This window comes from Pangasianodon hypophthalmus, chromosome 6 (assembly GCF_027358585.1).
Source record: "Pangasianodon hypophthalmus isolate fPanHyp1 chromosome 6, fPanHyp1.pri, whole genome shotgun sequence".
NCBI lineage: Eukaryota > Metazoa > Chordata > Actinopteri > Siluriformes > Pangasiidae > Pangasianodon > Pangasianodon hypophthalmus.
The window spans coordinates 10,690,611-10,706,923 of NC_069715.1; the positions used below are offsets into that span (position 1 = coordinate 10,690,611).

Below are 16,313 nucleotides of genomic sequence, written 5' to 3' on the forward strand. Positions count from 1 at the left end.
CTAATAAATGTATCATCTGTCTACCCCTGGATATGCCTCATGAATTGGCTTTTAGGGAAAAAAGAGGCAGAGGTGAGAAATTATATTCTATCTGATTAGTGTAGCCTAATGTCCATATATAAGTTAACATGCCTGAAATGAGAAATACTAGCAATGTCCACTGGATGGCACTGCTAAGAATAAACAACTTGACTTTTGTCTCTTGTCTGAATACTGGGTCTTTTTACGAAACGTTCAGATGTTTCTGAATGCTGGAATACACACCAGTTTGTCTTCTTTGCTCATGTTCTTCCTTGCCTCCACTTTCTCCCGGTGCATGGCATGCAGCTCTCCAAAGTCACACTTATTGAGGTCATTGATCAGCATCCGTTCTTCCAGAGTCATCTCCTGCGTGCGCCCACACACACACAGACACACACAGACACACACAGACACACACAGACACACACAGACACACACAGACACACACAGACACACACAGACCATTCAGTGACTCCAACAATGAATTACAGCCTCGGCTCTAACACCTAAAAGAAACACGGGTATTCTAGAAAAGTGAACTGTACCATAGGTATAACAGTGTCTATATAAAACCAAATCAAAGAGCAGCTAAGGATTTAAATACGTTCACTGCTTCAGCGTAAAGTAATAGGAGGTTAACGGCTGCCTTAATGGAACGCAAATCTCATGCTAATCCTAACCACCTGAAAAAATCAGAGCACTGAACTGCCTCATCGCTAATGATCACTCAATCTCTAGAGCACAGGAGGGCAGTGAAAAAGAAGGGCAGAAATGTTTGAACAGTGGGGAAGGTCACGGCTCTGGGGACAATTTAACGTCATGCTGGGTGTATTATATATACCAATGTTTCTTTTTTCACGTTGTTAAATGTCTCCCTAACAGTGAATCACTGTAATCTCCCTGCCTGGGGCTGGCACCAGGGGACCGCATACATGCAATTTCAATTTTATTCTCTCAAAAGAGTGACCCCATTTCTCTCTAGCACCACCTCATTCTGTCTATTTTGCTTGTGTACACACTCGGTCACACACAAACACACGCAGGCACACCCCAATGGCACCCCTGGGGCAGCTCGTACATAAGCTGGAGGTGCAGAGGACGAGGAGTGAAATGGACTGCAAAGTGTTTGGCCTTTTTGACACATGCAGCAGCTCAAAGAGCCATTACAACGAATGAATCAGCTTTGACATCATTGCAGTATGACCTCGGTGGCAGTGTATTGAGCAATTTGAATAAATCATTCAATACATTCAATTAGCAAACAGTCAAAAGTGTATAAATGTACAGAGCAGGGGTCATCAATGTGTGCACAAAAAAAAAAAAAAAAAAGTTAACAGTATGAAGAAAAAAAAGAGAACTGGTGACTATTTTACTAAACATGCACAAGCTCAGCTTCTGGAGCAGATCATCTGCTGCAGTTTATCCAATCACATGCATTTTATCACAATTATTTCGCTGAAGGCAGCTCATCGGACCAGAGACCAGCTACAGGACAATAGTATCATGAAACACCACTACGAAATAAAAACACTTTAGTTTGTCTTATTTATAGCTATAAACTAATCATTAATAGTTAAACATAAAAAGCAGGGCGGACAGATAAATTCAGCTAAAAGCTCCAGCGTGCTGTGCGGTCACACGTTTTGGTTCCACGGAAACGTAATTAACTAGCTTAAAAAAAACAGCTAGCATAATGTAATGATGTATGGTGAACTAGTTTGGAGCTAGTAAAAGTAAACTAAACTATAATTATCATCTTTTTCTAAAAGAGTTTCTAAACAGTCAGCAAGTCAATGATCAACATTTTGACTATGAGATATGATGTCATTATACATAAAAACTTGTTCTGCTAGCAGGAGAGTTGTTTTTTTTTTTTTGTCCGTTTCTCCACATGTCGGGACATTTCTGGTCCTGAAAAGATTGTCTGTCATCCGTGCATGCCAATTAATCCACCTAGCAAATAATATTGTACCATTAGTCAGATTATGTCTCGGCTGATGTGTGTGGATTAGAAAGGATGCACTACGGGTTACAGCACCGAAGTGAGGCGTGTCAATGTGAAGTGCATTACATTTAAGAATACGCACCAAATTATTAAAATTTTTGGGTTCTAAAAATAAAAATATAATAGCCCTCTCCTCAGTGGTGCAACAGAAAAGAGAAAAACAGCCTCTCGCAACATCGCATCCCAGTGATGCCACAGCCTAACTGGCCGGGTGTCCAAGAGAGCAAAACTGTCCGTGCTCTCAGGGTAGAACGGGTGGCATACTCTCTCTCACCTCTCAATAGCCAATAATGCATCTGTAGGCTCATGCATGTGGAATGGGGTGGATAAGCGCTTCCCTCCACGTACGTTACGCTGCCCTGTGATGCAGCAGGAGCAGCAGTTTGAAAAGATGCAGTTGACTGGTTTCATGTCTCTCAGAGGAAGAACATGTGCTTGTCCTAGGCTATAGATTTGTCTACCTATGATTAAGAGATATCATCATTCAGCCATGATAGATGCTTATCTGTGTCTTTGTAGGCAAAGAATTTTATGCAGCTGAATACATTTTACTCTTATATCCCTGGTGTTTAGAGTACACAGAATATCTAAACTGCATACTGAGTTCTTGTGCATCCCATTAGTGCAAATGGGCCTTTAATGTGAGGTAATTAGGGAGAGCACTACAACACATCGACACATCACCCCTATCTGTGCACACTCTCTAGTGTGCACTTCCACTTAACCTTCTGCTTCCTCATTACTGTTTGCTCAGCACCGCAGAAGCCACAGTGTTCAAAAAGCAATTGTGGTGCGCTGCAAGCGTGCTGAGATGCATTGAATTCATCAGCAGTTGCACCCAAGTCATGGCATGGAATTATTTTTAATCAGAAATTAAACAAAATAGCACTCATTAAAAAAAATCAGCATGGCCATTAGTAAAACTCTAGGATCTATAAGATGATAATGTTTAAACAGTGAACATCACAGGTCTGTGGTGCTGAGTGGTACTTTATAATCTTACATCATTTTTCAGGTCAGGTTATGCAATGATATCAGGCGCATGTATACCAATCTCTTCCCTCTTCTCCTTTCAATCTTTCAATTCCTCGCTCACTCTCTTTGATTGACAGAGGAGCAGTGGGCGGAGACTGTGCTCACTGAGGCGAGGCGAGGCTTCGGTGTTATAATAAAAAAGTTAAATTGGATTTGTTCATATGGGGGGAAAGCGAGTTGTCTGGATTAGCATATCAATGCCTTTATACAAATCGCATTTTCAAGAGCATTGAGCACTAAGCAGCACGAAATTAATTCTGCATGATAGGCTCTAGGCCCTGCTCGGGTCGGGTCCCCCCCCCTCCCAGTGAACGATCTATCATCCATCTCGCCTCGCTCAGCCGTGCATATCTGACCAGGAAAAAAGGAGAAAAAAAAAAAAAAAAAAAACTTCCCAAGACGTCTTTGAACTCCAAAAAGAATCTATCTGAAATGATAAAAACACTGAAGAACGAGGGAAATAAATGTGAAGTTCAATAATCTTTCTTGGTTGGCCATACATATAAAGAGATTAATGGAAAATGTGAAATCATTAATGCTGTACTACTTCAAATGGGATACTGCAGCTTGTTCCAATCCCTAATCTCTATTGTATCTACAGCTTAACAGAAATGAATAGACTTTCTTCTTGATCCTTCTTAATGTTTGTCTGCTTCAGAAACCAGATTGATTTCATTTGGCTAAAGTGCACAATGGTTCAAGCAGCTTTAACTTCTCTGTGAAGGTCCAAATCTTGAAAAACACCATTTTAGAACAGAAGTTTGGCATTATTACTCTTTCACTCTGTTTTATTTCAAAATCAAGTACAACTGTTGTACAGTAGCCAGGATAAAGCATGCTCATTCCTAATCTCCTGTAATTCCTGTAATCTGTTCAGATTTTCAAACTATGTAGCAAAAACAAAGATTTGCAGAAAATGATTCTCAAGAGGATTCATCTGATAAATAAATAAATAAATAAATAAAACAAAAATAGGTAGTGAGAGTGCACAAGTCATTAGCTAGTCCACTGAGCAAGTGCAAGTCTAATGTACTGCCCAGGCTCATGTTTTGGTTACCCAAAAACCTAATTAAGCAGGCTAAGAATGGTAGCTAACTCAGTGTAATAAAGTATGGCGAGACATAAACAATTACATATATTTTTGGAGTCTGGTTAACACCTTTATTTTTTCATGACATACTTCACTGTAATGTGACTGAGTGTTATATGTCAGATTTGTGCTGTGCTTTATTTTGTCTTATAAGCGTTTCCACACACCTACATGTTTCTGATTCTGAAAAGCTCATATGCCATCTGCGCACAGTAATTATTCTGACTAAAAGGCGATGTGTGTTGCAGCAGGCAGCGGGACTCATGAGTAGCGAGCACTAAAGTTGCAGCACCAAGGTGCCTCACACCAACGTCAAGTACATTTTGTTTAAATATACATACCAAATAAAAACTTTTGTTTTGAGAAAGGAGTAGTGTTCTTTCTTTCTCTGATGGTTGAGCGAGAGAAGAAGAAAAGCAATGAAGAAATGAATAGAGTAGTAAGGTTGTGTGATACACTTGTACAAGTTATCACTCAAAAATATGCCAAAAGAGCAGTCTTTTTCTCCCCAATAAAACAGGAGATGTATGAATTTGGAATGATTTGGAGTGTTTTGAACTCTCTGATATTAACCGACACCTCCTAGAAGCCCCGCCCCTTCCCCAAGCGTTAGCGCCCTCACCAAGGTAAATGGAGAATGCGCTGAGTTCGTTAATATGAACGAAAAAAAAAAATACAAAATCTATCAATGTATGTTCAGCTTAGCTAACATTAGACAAGTACACTCTCTGTCTGAAGGTATGTGGACACCTGACCATCACACGCACATGTTTGTTTTTCCCAAATTGTTGCCACAAAAGCATACAATTATATAGGATGTCTTTGCATGCTATAGCATTACAATTTCCCTTTACTCCAACTAATGGGCCCAAACATCTTCTAGCATGACAATGTCCCTGTGCAAAAGACATGGTTGAAGTGGCCAAAGTTGGTGTGGAAGAACCCAAGTGGCCTACACACAGCCCTGACCTCAACCCCACTGAACCCCACTGAACCCCACCTTCGAGATGAACCGGAATGCCTACTGCACTCCAGGCCTCCTCGCCAGACATCAGTGCCTGACCTCACTAATGCTCTTGTGGCTGAATGGACAAATCCCCACAGTCACACTCCAAAATCTAGTGGAAAGCTTTCCCAGAAGAGTGGAGCTTATTATACCAGCAAAGCGAGACTAAATCTGGATTGGGATGTTCTGAAAGCACATATGGGTGTGATGGTCAGGTGTCCACATACTTTTGACCATATAGTGTATATAGTTAACATATAACATGTATACACTATATAACTACATTTATTTGCCCAAAGATTGTCAAAAATGGGTCAAATCTTGAGTAATTGTAATGAAAAGAAAGCTATTATTCAAACAATTCAAACAATTTGAGCAGTGACAGACCAACAATAAAACTGTCAGCTTTGCGAACGTTAGACAAATGATTTGTAAAAGTGATTCATGATTTGTGCTCTTATGGTTTTTACTGTTTATTGTGCATTATTGCAGTGCTTCAACTGCCACTGCCTGCAAGCAGTTCCCGACTACACAGCTGGTAAGATTATTATGTCCTCCTCTACTCTTCTTAAAACCGAAATGGTGGAAAGGCTCATTTTCCTATCTTTTTCAGGCCATCATTTCTGGATGATTAATCATTCATTGCGAATGTTTTAACGGTAAATGAGGAACAGGGAAAAATCGATATCGCACAAGCCTATAGCCCTGACATGTAATCGTTGTCTCCCGGGCTACTGATTTTTCCAAGACTGGGTAGACTGCCTCTCCTGGTTAATTTGATCTAGACCGTGACCCTTGCTAATCTTTAATTTTATATTTGTATAAAACATACTGTAGGCAAAAGGTCAAGACCAAAACTGCACTAATAACTCCAGACCATTTTGTCCACGTGTACATTTGCCAGGTTATCTATACCTAGCTTAGAAATGCGCATGTTTTCCAGGGTGTGTGGGAATGCTCTAGAGCTCAGCACTGGCATGCGCTTCACCATCGCAGTACACATCTATGAGTCCATATGGACAGGAGTGAATCATCTCCACCTACCTTCCTCCAATCTTTGAAGAAGTTGTCACGAAATACATCTTTAGTGGTGTACTCATGATCCAGCATCTGAGCGAAGAACAAAGCCACTTCCTCTGCAGCCAAGCTCAGCTTTACAGGCTTGCCTACAGCACAAATACACAGAAGATGTCAAGTTTAACAAGATGCAACAACAAATATGATGAGGTCATATATGAAGGGCAGCAAAATGGTTCTTATTTATATACCTAATGCACTTCTGAATTCAAAAGCATCAGAACAACAATTTAAGTTTTATGTTAATTAAACTAAATTTACAATATTTTCACAGCAGTAAAAGCAGTGGATGCAATCTCCATTACATTCGCTCTCATTTATTTCGTAGTAGTCCGGCATGATGACAGGGAGTGTAGAGTTATGTTATGCAGCTTGCATTTTGAGGCAGTAATACCATCTTGTGAGCAATATGCTATTTGTTGTTATCTGTATTGCCCTCATGGGTAAAAGGCAAGGAGAAAGGATAATACACAGACAAACCTAACAGCTTAACTGAACACATATTTGTTTAAATGCATTTCTGGGAGCTGCTCCTGACCAGAATAATCAAAACTCCACCTAGAAAAGCCAGCACATTCTCAGTTACAACGCACACAAAGATGAATGAGCTTTGCCCTCTGGACTGACCACATGCTCTAAAGGGAGCTTTTTATTGCCCATGACAGAGTGGATATTAACAGAGGGAGCAAGTCTTCAGAGACCATCTGATCCAGACGATGGACTGGGCAAACCTCAGAATGGGCTCTAAGCCCAGCAAGAGAAAGAGAAAGAGACAGAAGGAAATTATGAATCTTTTAAAAAAAAAAAAAAAAAAAAAAAAAAAAAAAAAAAAAAAAAAAGTCACCTTCCTCATGGCATATCTTCAGATAAAAGTAGAAATGCTGTAACAAAGTAACAACTTTTTACAAAAGTTTACATTTTCAATATATTACTTATTATGCAATACATAGTATTTACTCATTACTCACTCATTACTCACTTACAGATCACTGAAACCAGGACCAAAACGTTTCCTTCTCTGAAACATATCAAGACTCTAACAGCAGGTCAGTCCTTTTAGAAATCTACTTTCTAATGTTCTGCATAGAAACCATGAAATGCTTTCACATGACCGACAATTACACTGTTGAACTGCTTCTGCTCAAACTGTTTGAACATGTTAAAAAAAAAAGTGTTAGATTTGACACTTTATTGTAGACCCATTTTATCTTTTTTGGTCGAAATCTTTTGCTTTTTATCAGTCAGCTGTTTTTTTAAATCATTTTCTGAGGAAGAAAGTTCAGTGCATCCCTAATAAATCGAGTTAACTGATATTATACCACAGCATGGTTGAATTCATGAATCTGATTGGTCAGAAGGTGTGCATTATTTCTGAATAATTGTATGACATTTATATTAATGTTAGTAAATTAATAAATGGATTAAAGAATGTGCTGTTTTTAACAAAAAAAAATGACTGAATCATTGTTAGTGTGGTGAAGTTTTTGTTAGAAGACAACATTTACAGGAAAGAGTCTCAGGTGTCATTGTTTTATAACTGTCACAGTGCTTTGCAAAGTTTTTCAGCACAGAAAAGTCTTTAGGAGGAGTTTTCACTTTCCAGTTTCTAGGTAAAATGGCAAGCTGCATTTTTATGAGAGAGAGAGGGAGGGGGAGGGAGAGAGAGAAAGAGAAAGAGAAAGAGAGAGACAGAGAGAGAGAGAGAGAGAAGGAGATGCAGATAATTCATTAATAAATTAAACACTGTAATTTAATGGCAAACTGCTGTAGTATAAGCAGAACAACACACTCCGGACCATATTGTTATATAAAAATAATCCACTTTGGGGTGGATTATTTTCTTATAAATACTCGATATGTCATGTATTATTCCTTCCTTAACTATATACTGGTCTAATGTGAGCTGATAGATTAATGGACTCAAATCATTCTCCATTCACCTTGACAGAAAGTGAGAAAGTGGGAAAATCGGGGCGAGACAAGAGCACTGGCAAAAACATTACTAATGGGTGAAGGAGGCGGGGCTTCCAGAGAGTGTCAGTTAATATCACAGAGTTCAAAACACCTATGCAACTGTCAATCACTCCAGTTTCATATGTCGATTGGCTCATTTGATGTTTTATTCGGAGGGAAAAAGAAGACTGCTCTAGAGTATTTTGGAGTACTCAGATATTAAAATACAGACTCCTACATTTTCACCAAATATTCTAGTTGTCCTAGCCACTTTCACAAGAAAAAGAGTGCAGGTTTAAGCATCTTCCAAATCTGTGCAATCTGAGTGTGAGAGAAAATGAATGAAGGGGGGAAAAAAAAAAGATGTACCATCATAGTAGAACTTCACGTTGTCTGGGAGCGGCTGGTACTCAGGAGGGAAATAAGGCCCCTTGTGCTCTAGAAACTTCCACTTGATACCATCTTCATATTTCTCCTCCTCCCACCTCGAATAACAGAAAGTGTGTTTTAGTTGCAGAGACCAGAAACAGACTGTCCACACGTACACACAGACACATTACCAACGCCATCGCTGCTGCTCCTCTTCCTCCTTCTTCTTGATCTTGAGGGCCCTGGCTGCCTCGATCTCCTCCTTCGTCTTCTTCTTCTTCTTCGCTGAGACAGGATGCTCCTCTTCCTCCTTCTTTACTTTCTGAAAGATTGAAGACACCCACAGCCAACATGTGATCACAAAGTTCAAAACTATGTTTTTAAACTCTGTGATACTTGGGAGAAAGAGACATGAATGTGTTACAACTTAAACACAGCGCTTATTCATCAAAGCTGTGTAGAAACAAGATAGGTAGATCTGAGCTCACTGGACATCAAAAGAAGCGGCAATTTGAGGGCAATTCCCACTTCTCATTAGGCCCTATTTACATGTTATACACATACGGCACGACCCTATTAATCCTCATATACATCTCATTTACACAAAACATGCCCTGACTTATACAGGTGTGTCGACCCCCAATACAAGAAAAGTATTTAGCAAGCTACAGTTATCCAGGATCTAAAGAAAGGAAGAAAGTAAATTAAGAAGGGAAAAATTGAGGCTTAAAACAAACAAACAATTGTTTTACTTAAATATTAAATAATGGTGTTTTACTTAAATATTAAATAATTAAATATTAAATACATTGGTAAATAATTCATTATAAATAAAATAAAATGTTGGAAGAGAGGATGTTTGTTTTTGCAATCCTTTGTTTTTACAGAAATGAATGGCATCATGTAGATGTATGTAGACACCTATAGATGATGATGCTTTAACAGCTACATGAAAAGAAAAAAAAAAAAAACAGAACTGTTTTCCACCCTCTCCTTTGGGTATGTGATCTCGATTTATGGGTTGATTTTTATCAATTCTAGAGTCCAATAGGACGGATTGGGCTGAAGTCAGATTTAATTAAAGCTTTAATAAATGATCAATATAGGTTAGGAAGGTTTCCATCCTGAGTAAATAAACAAAGGTAGGAACCTCAAAAAAGGCGCAAATGTAACAGAATAAGGAAATGATGGTAAAATGTCACACGCTTATTTTCATGCTCACATTTTACAGTACACAACTTAATGAATAAGAATCATTGTAGGTACTGAAGTGCTACATCTATATGAATACAAGATTAATGGATTTTTTTTTTTTTTTTTTTACTCTAAGGGTAAATATTTTTGGCACCAAAGCTTTTTCAGGACCTGCAGAAATTCCATCCCTAGAATTCCATCTGCATGATTTTATGCAAATTATGTTTGCTGATGTAAGTGATGTAAGGCAACAGCATTTATCTGTAATATTTTACAAATATCTGTACAAATACATGAACTTTGAATATTGAATTATTTGCCAACTATAATGGAAAGGAGAATCTGCAATATTTTTCAAGTATCTGTACAAATATGTGAACTTTGAATATTGAATTACTTGCCAACTATAATGGAAAGAAGAAATAATTTACATATATTGTCAGATGTGTTTCTCATTCAACAAACCAATCAAACTAACCAAAAGGAAAAGGAGGACAGCAGCAGAGTGGTACAGTTAGACAGAGGAGGAGTCGAGAACACTTCATTACCCCTGCCTCAGACAGGAAGCAGAAAATGTGCTCCTTCTGCAATGATCTGATGCTTCAAATCAGTACCACACACACTACTGTTTTTGTTATTTACTATATTTCCAGTGCATGTATCCACTTCAAATTTACACACTTTATCTTTAGACTTTGTAAATAATAAATAATAATATAATAATAATAAATATGAACAAAAAAAGATGTATTTCGTAAGCATAAACAAATATGCTTAAAAAATAAAATAGCTAGGAAAAAAGGAGACAGATACTATATTGAAAAACAAAAGTGGAAAAGCTACAGAGCCATAGCAAACAGCTTAAGCCTCTCTGCCAGTAAAATTGGATCGATAATATGAAAATGGAAAGTTCACGGAACAAATCGTCCTCTGACAGATGCGCCACGAGAGATTTCACAATGCACTCTCAGACTAATGATAAGGAAGGTATGAGAGAAACCAGCAGTCACTTGAAAAGAGTGGCAAGACGGCCTGAAAGCAGCAGGAACAACAGTTACAGAGAGAACAATAAGTAATGAACTGAACCACAGTCATCTCCGTTCCTTCACCTCGCGCAGTAAAAAGAGGCACAGAGAGACATGTCTAAAATCTGCACTAATCAGATCTCCTGACTTCAATCCGATATACACTTCATGGAAGAATTTTTAATTGCGAGTGCATAAAAGGGACCCTTGTAACCTTGGGGGTTATAAGACAATTTGCGGAGACAAATGGGCCAAAAACTAAACCATAGTGCCACGGAAAGCTAATTAGTGTTCACCATAGACAACTCGAAGCTGTAATTTCCTCAAAGTACTAACTTTGTTAATTTGTGGTGTCTGAATACTTTTCCCCTGTATCAATTTAAACATTTTAAACATTGTTTATCTTTGTTTATGCTTATGAACACATACTTTTGGTTGATATTTATAAGTATAAAGTCATTCACTGGATGTATATTAAATAACAAAATCAAAAGAGTCTGAATACTTATTCCCCCCTCACTGTGTGTATCACGTGTGAAGTGCTGTTCTGCTATTTATAATCCTTCGAGAATCATCTACTTGTCTGAATATTCATTGAATGTGTTCAAACTGTAGCCTGTGAGGACAGATGAGGATAGCGCACTTGCGGGTGTTTGCGTATGACCCTACTTCTGCACAGGAAATCGACCATAGCCCTTTATTAGTCTTCAGTCACTGGAAAAGTGTCAGAGTCAATGCAGGTCTTTAATAAAGTCAAACTCTAGGGGAGGGGCATTTCTAGTTTTTTTTTTTTTTTTTTTTTTGTTAAATAGACTATGCATTGTGCTCCAGCTTCAATCATATGTTTAATGACCATTTAATTTGTTCATCAAATTGGCCCTTCCTGTAAAACGGTCTGCAGAATGTCCGTCAATGAAATAATTTGAAAAAGAACTGGACAAAACCCTCGCACAAATCAATTCTAGACACTCATTAGCCTGACTGACTAAATCACTTACACACTGTGGGGCTCCACAACGAGAGACTTGAGATGGTATAATCTTTATGGATTGTTTTCTTAAGTCTATTAACAGCAGCTCAGTATTTCATGGCCACGTCTCTATGTCTAGCACACAAGCTATCTTGTTAAGTGGTGAAGTCTACCTTATTTTTTGCTTCCGACTTTCTCTTCTTTTTCTCTGGACCAGAGCTTCCTTCTCCATCCTGCGGGACTTTTTTCTTCTTCTTAGGCCTGCTGGACAGTAAGTAAGGCAACTTAATTAACACAACACCATACATAGGTAATATAAAGTAACCTGATAATGTGGACAAATCATACATTCTTCAGCTAGCCTAAGTTAAGTTAATTTATCTAGTAACTTAAATCTAGACTAAACAAAAAACAAACTCTATCCCTGGAGAGAGGACATGGGGCTCTGGGTAGACATATTATTGTCCTCCTCTAACAAAGTTTCTAACGTAGCACTTTGTGTTTGTCACTGACAAAATGTCAAGCAAGTCGTTGCCGAAGGTTTTCGATATCTGCTGCGCTGTTCTCTTTTCGCACTGCGCAGCCAGGTTGGTGCCTTTATTTTCTCTCGGTATGTTAAACCATGAGGGGACTGCATGTCGTGCTAGCAGTTGACTTATATGACAGCTTTGCACTGCACTTTATTTTTGCTTGGTTTCATCACATAACTCTTACTGGTTCTGAAAAGACTGTTTGTCATCCGTTCGTGCTAAATAATATGCATTAAAAAAATAAATAAATAAAATAAAATCGCTTCCAGATGGCACCTTGGCTGACAGTGGGCTCAGAAGTACACGCAACAGTTACAGCTAGGGTTGTTACAGTGTCACAGTGCATAATCAGACAGTTACCTCACCGCTGACTTTTTCAAAATAAATACATAAAATGCATACCGCTTCTCCTCACAGAGATCGATTGTGAAATCCAGAAATGGATTTGACTTTTTTGTTTCCTTTGTTATATATATATATATATATATATATATATATATATATATATATATATATATATATATATATATATATATATATATATATATATACACATACACACACACATATATACATATACACACACACACACGCGCGGGGACACACACATGGATATTCTAAGAGATTTTAGTACAATGTTTTTGTAATAACTTTTCCTTTCATTTTCACTACCAGCTTGTGATTTTAAGTGGACGATTATTACGGTCATATTTTTCGACTAGGTTATCACACTGTTTAAACATACTGTACATACCAAATGATGACTTTTGGTTTTGCAAAAGTCAGCATGGAGTAGGGTTTTTTTTACTTCCTTTATTGAATCTATTTGTCTTCTGGGCTACGAATAAAAAAACTAATAACCCAGACACAAAATGTGCTTGTCCCAGGTGCCTAGGCTACCAATTTGTCCGCTCCTGACATTACACAAATACAAGAAGCTGAGAAGACTGTTACATGAGACTTCCAGTACTTGATTTCTGAGGCCAGCTGTCTCTGTAATCACAGACCTCCTTCTGAGGTTATTCTCAGCTGACAATAGGCAATTTGACGTGAATAGAATGGCACTTTTACTAAACAACGCTGCCATTCTTTTACCGAAATCTCACAGCAACATCACAAGACAAAACTATTAATTGAATGACATGCGGCACTTTCAGTACGCTCCAAGTAAGTCCATGTCAACCAGAACACGAAGAGCAGCTACACACTGATGTCAGGCTGAGTGATTTTTCTAAACAAGGCTCCACAACTGTATTTCTAAGCAGATTCACTGCACCGGTTGACTGCTTGCTCACGCTCACACATTCAGATGCAACACCGTGGAAACAAGCAGGTTAAGCGGGGCTTCCTGTGTACTGAACAGGCTGATTTAACTCGGCTACACTGTCGCTACACAAGCTGCAGGAGGTAAACAGGATTAACTGCAGACTAGCGTAAAGCAGAACATTTACTACTGATGCAGAAAAACTAAATAAACAACAATGCTGTTGGGAAGAAATGCTTACTAAAAATGCACAGGCCTATAAAGGTGGGCAGTATGGCCAAAATGTTATGATATTTGATATTCACAGATTACACAATATTAGTTTGACAAAAAATAAAAATAAATAAAGAAATAAATAACTGAGAGAAAATGAGGGGGCAAATGTTTAGTTAAAAATATTTTATATAATATTTAATCAGCTACCTGTTACTGTGAGTAGCTTTCGATAAATACACTCTCAGAAATGCAAGGATATTGTGATAATTTATCACAATATCAATATTATATAGTCTAATCACTCTTAAAGCAAGAGTAGCTGATAAGTGCTTCCTCGATTCTGTTACAATTATGTGAAATTACGTGAAGTGCCGCATGTCATACACCGTTTTCCTCTCCATAGCAATCTACCTAAACATTAAAGATTATATCAGATCTAATGAAGAGTCTTTGGATCAGTGGTGATGTGCTCAAGTCCTGGACTCAAGTTAGACTTGATCTGAGATTTCTGTGATTTTTTTTTTTTTTTAAAGTTACAGTGGTGGAATCACAACATGCATACTGTCAAATTGACTGTAGTTCTTTTCGAGTTCTTAAAGTTATTAGCAGCCAGTTTGAATGGTCATTTGAATTAAATGGGTTTAATCCAAACCTCAAGAACTCAAGAACAAGTCAGCCTATAAATAATGGTCCTAATGTGTTCTGGAAAGTTCTATGGATCTAATAAACAGACAAAATATAACTATACATAAAAAATAATCCTAATTAAATATGTACTGCGGGCACGGTGGCTTAGTGGTTGCTGTTGCCTCACACCTCTGGGGTTGGTGGTTTGAATCCCACCTCCATCGTGTGTACGCAGAGTATGCATGTTCTCCCCATGCTTCGGGGGTTTCCTCCGGGTACTCCGGTTTCCTCCCCCAGTCCAACGACATGCGTTTCCAAACTGTCCATGGAGAGTGAATGGGTGTATGAGTGTGTGTGCGATGGGTTGGCACCCTGTCCAGGAACAGGGCCCAGGGCACCCTGTGCCTTGTGCCCATACCGGCAATCAAGTCCTGCGAACATCTCTACCTGAGACCACCTCTAAACTCGAGTAATGCAGCTGAGGTTGAGGAATGGTCAGTGTTTTCAGTAAACCCCTAATGTCCAGATGATGGAAAAAATATTAATTAGGCACATTTTTTTAAGTCCTATTTCAGTTTGCTAAGCTTTAAGTCAAATAATGTGTTAAATTCAAAACTTCAGATTCACTCATTTTAACTTTTAATGGCTGTTAGAACCAGTTTTGACACAAGGGAAAAAAAAAATTAAAAGAATGCAAAATATTTTTTCCATCATCTTATCTTTAAGTATGGTGCCAAGGGAAGAACATGCAAAGTAAGAATTTCACAGAGAACCTGCTTCTCTGTGCATGTGACAAATAACTTGGGAATAGATCACTCTGATGTTAAATCTGTCCTACTTTTACATTTAAAACAGTAATGTATGAGCAACCGTTTTTCTTTCTGTCAAGGTATAGCTACTGTCATGCTGTGTGTGTCAGGCTCATTTTAGTTATTCAAAGGATTTATCACTTACACAGAAAGTGCAGTGGAGCTAGAAAAACCATCAACTGACTCCAGCTTTCTTTTCCTTTTCTTCCCTTTCTCTTCTGGCATAAAGTCACCATCATTTGCCTCCTCCTTAAACCTGCCAAAAAGAGAGACAGACAGAAAGGAGTGGGGAAAGATTAAGCAGAAAATACTTATTAGGGGTTCATTAGGTTTGGAAAATCTAAAAGACAACCAATCATTGTCTAATAGCAAGAACATAATTACTGCCATTAGACAATATTGCTTAATTGGCACTGATAATTATATAATTACAGCAATTAAATGCTAGAATAATTATAGAAAAGCAAGCTGATATTGCAATGTGCCATGCTTTGATGAAAGGGGGAGGTGACTAAATCAAATAAATTAATTATATTTACCATAACAGTGACCTGCTACTCTATTCCAGATCTCCTTCTACAGAGAACTACTCAGTGCTTCATCATCTTAATACTTGACCTCATCCCTGAAAAATCAGCCTTCCTCTGCCAATTACCAACGGGGTCTGAGTTACATAAATTCTGCTCTGATTGTGTCAATCTGTGATTAAAGAAACGTTCCATCACTGTCACAGCAGACAGCGAGTGTGCGAAAGAAAGTGCAAGAAAGATGGAGAGAATTCTTTCTGTGATGCATGTCACCACCCCCGACCCCTACCTCCTAAAAATAGAGTATTATGGTGTTTAGTTATTTCTGCCACGCTGCAGAACGATGAAGAAATTAATTTCCTGAAAGACAGTTAAAAAAAACAGTATGGAGACTGTCCACAACCGTAGACGTCCAAATCACCAGAATTAATTTGCATCAAGCTCAAGGGCAGAAAGTGTGACCGCATTTTAATCAGGAACGGATTCTAAGTGCACATGCTGTGGATCAAGCCTGGAGCAAGACGCGTCTAGTTCGGTACGAACAAAAATAATGGGGGAAAAATTTAATGCCATTCAGACATAACACAGTAATATG

At 38.3% G+C, this 16,313-nt stretch overlaps 1 protein-coding gene across 8 annotated transcripts in view; it reads right to left on the bottom strand.

Annotated features, from left to right (window-relative positions):
* zgc:173742 (DNA topoisomerase I, mitochondrial) overlaps positions 1 to 16,313 on the bottom strand; it is a 55,168-nt gene that overhangs the window by 26,983 nt on the left and 11,872 nt on the right. For 7 of the 8 annotated variants that reach the window (XM_026927578.3, XM_026927579.3, XM_026927577.3 and 4 more), the window contains exons 5-10: positions 15,337 to 15,447; positions 11,919 to 12,009; positions 8,748 to 8,878; positions 8,557 to 8,672; positions 6,202 to 6,323; positions 265 to 387 (exon numbers count right to left, since the gene is read on the bottom strand). In XM_026927578.3, coding sequence (XP_026783379.2) covers positions 265 to 387; positions 6,202 to 6,323; positions 8,557 to 8,672; positions 8,748 to 8,878; positions 11,919 to 12,009; positions 15,337 to 15,447 — 694 coding nt within the window. The remainder of the gene's footprint in view (positions 1 to 264; positions 388 to 6,201; positions 6,324 to 8,556; positions 8,673 to 8,747; positions 8,879 to 11,918; positions 12,010 to 15,336; positions 15,448 to 16,313) is intronic. The other variant, XM_026927580.3, reaches the window with a different exon arrangement.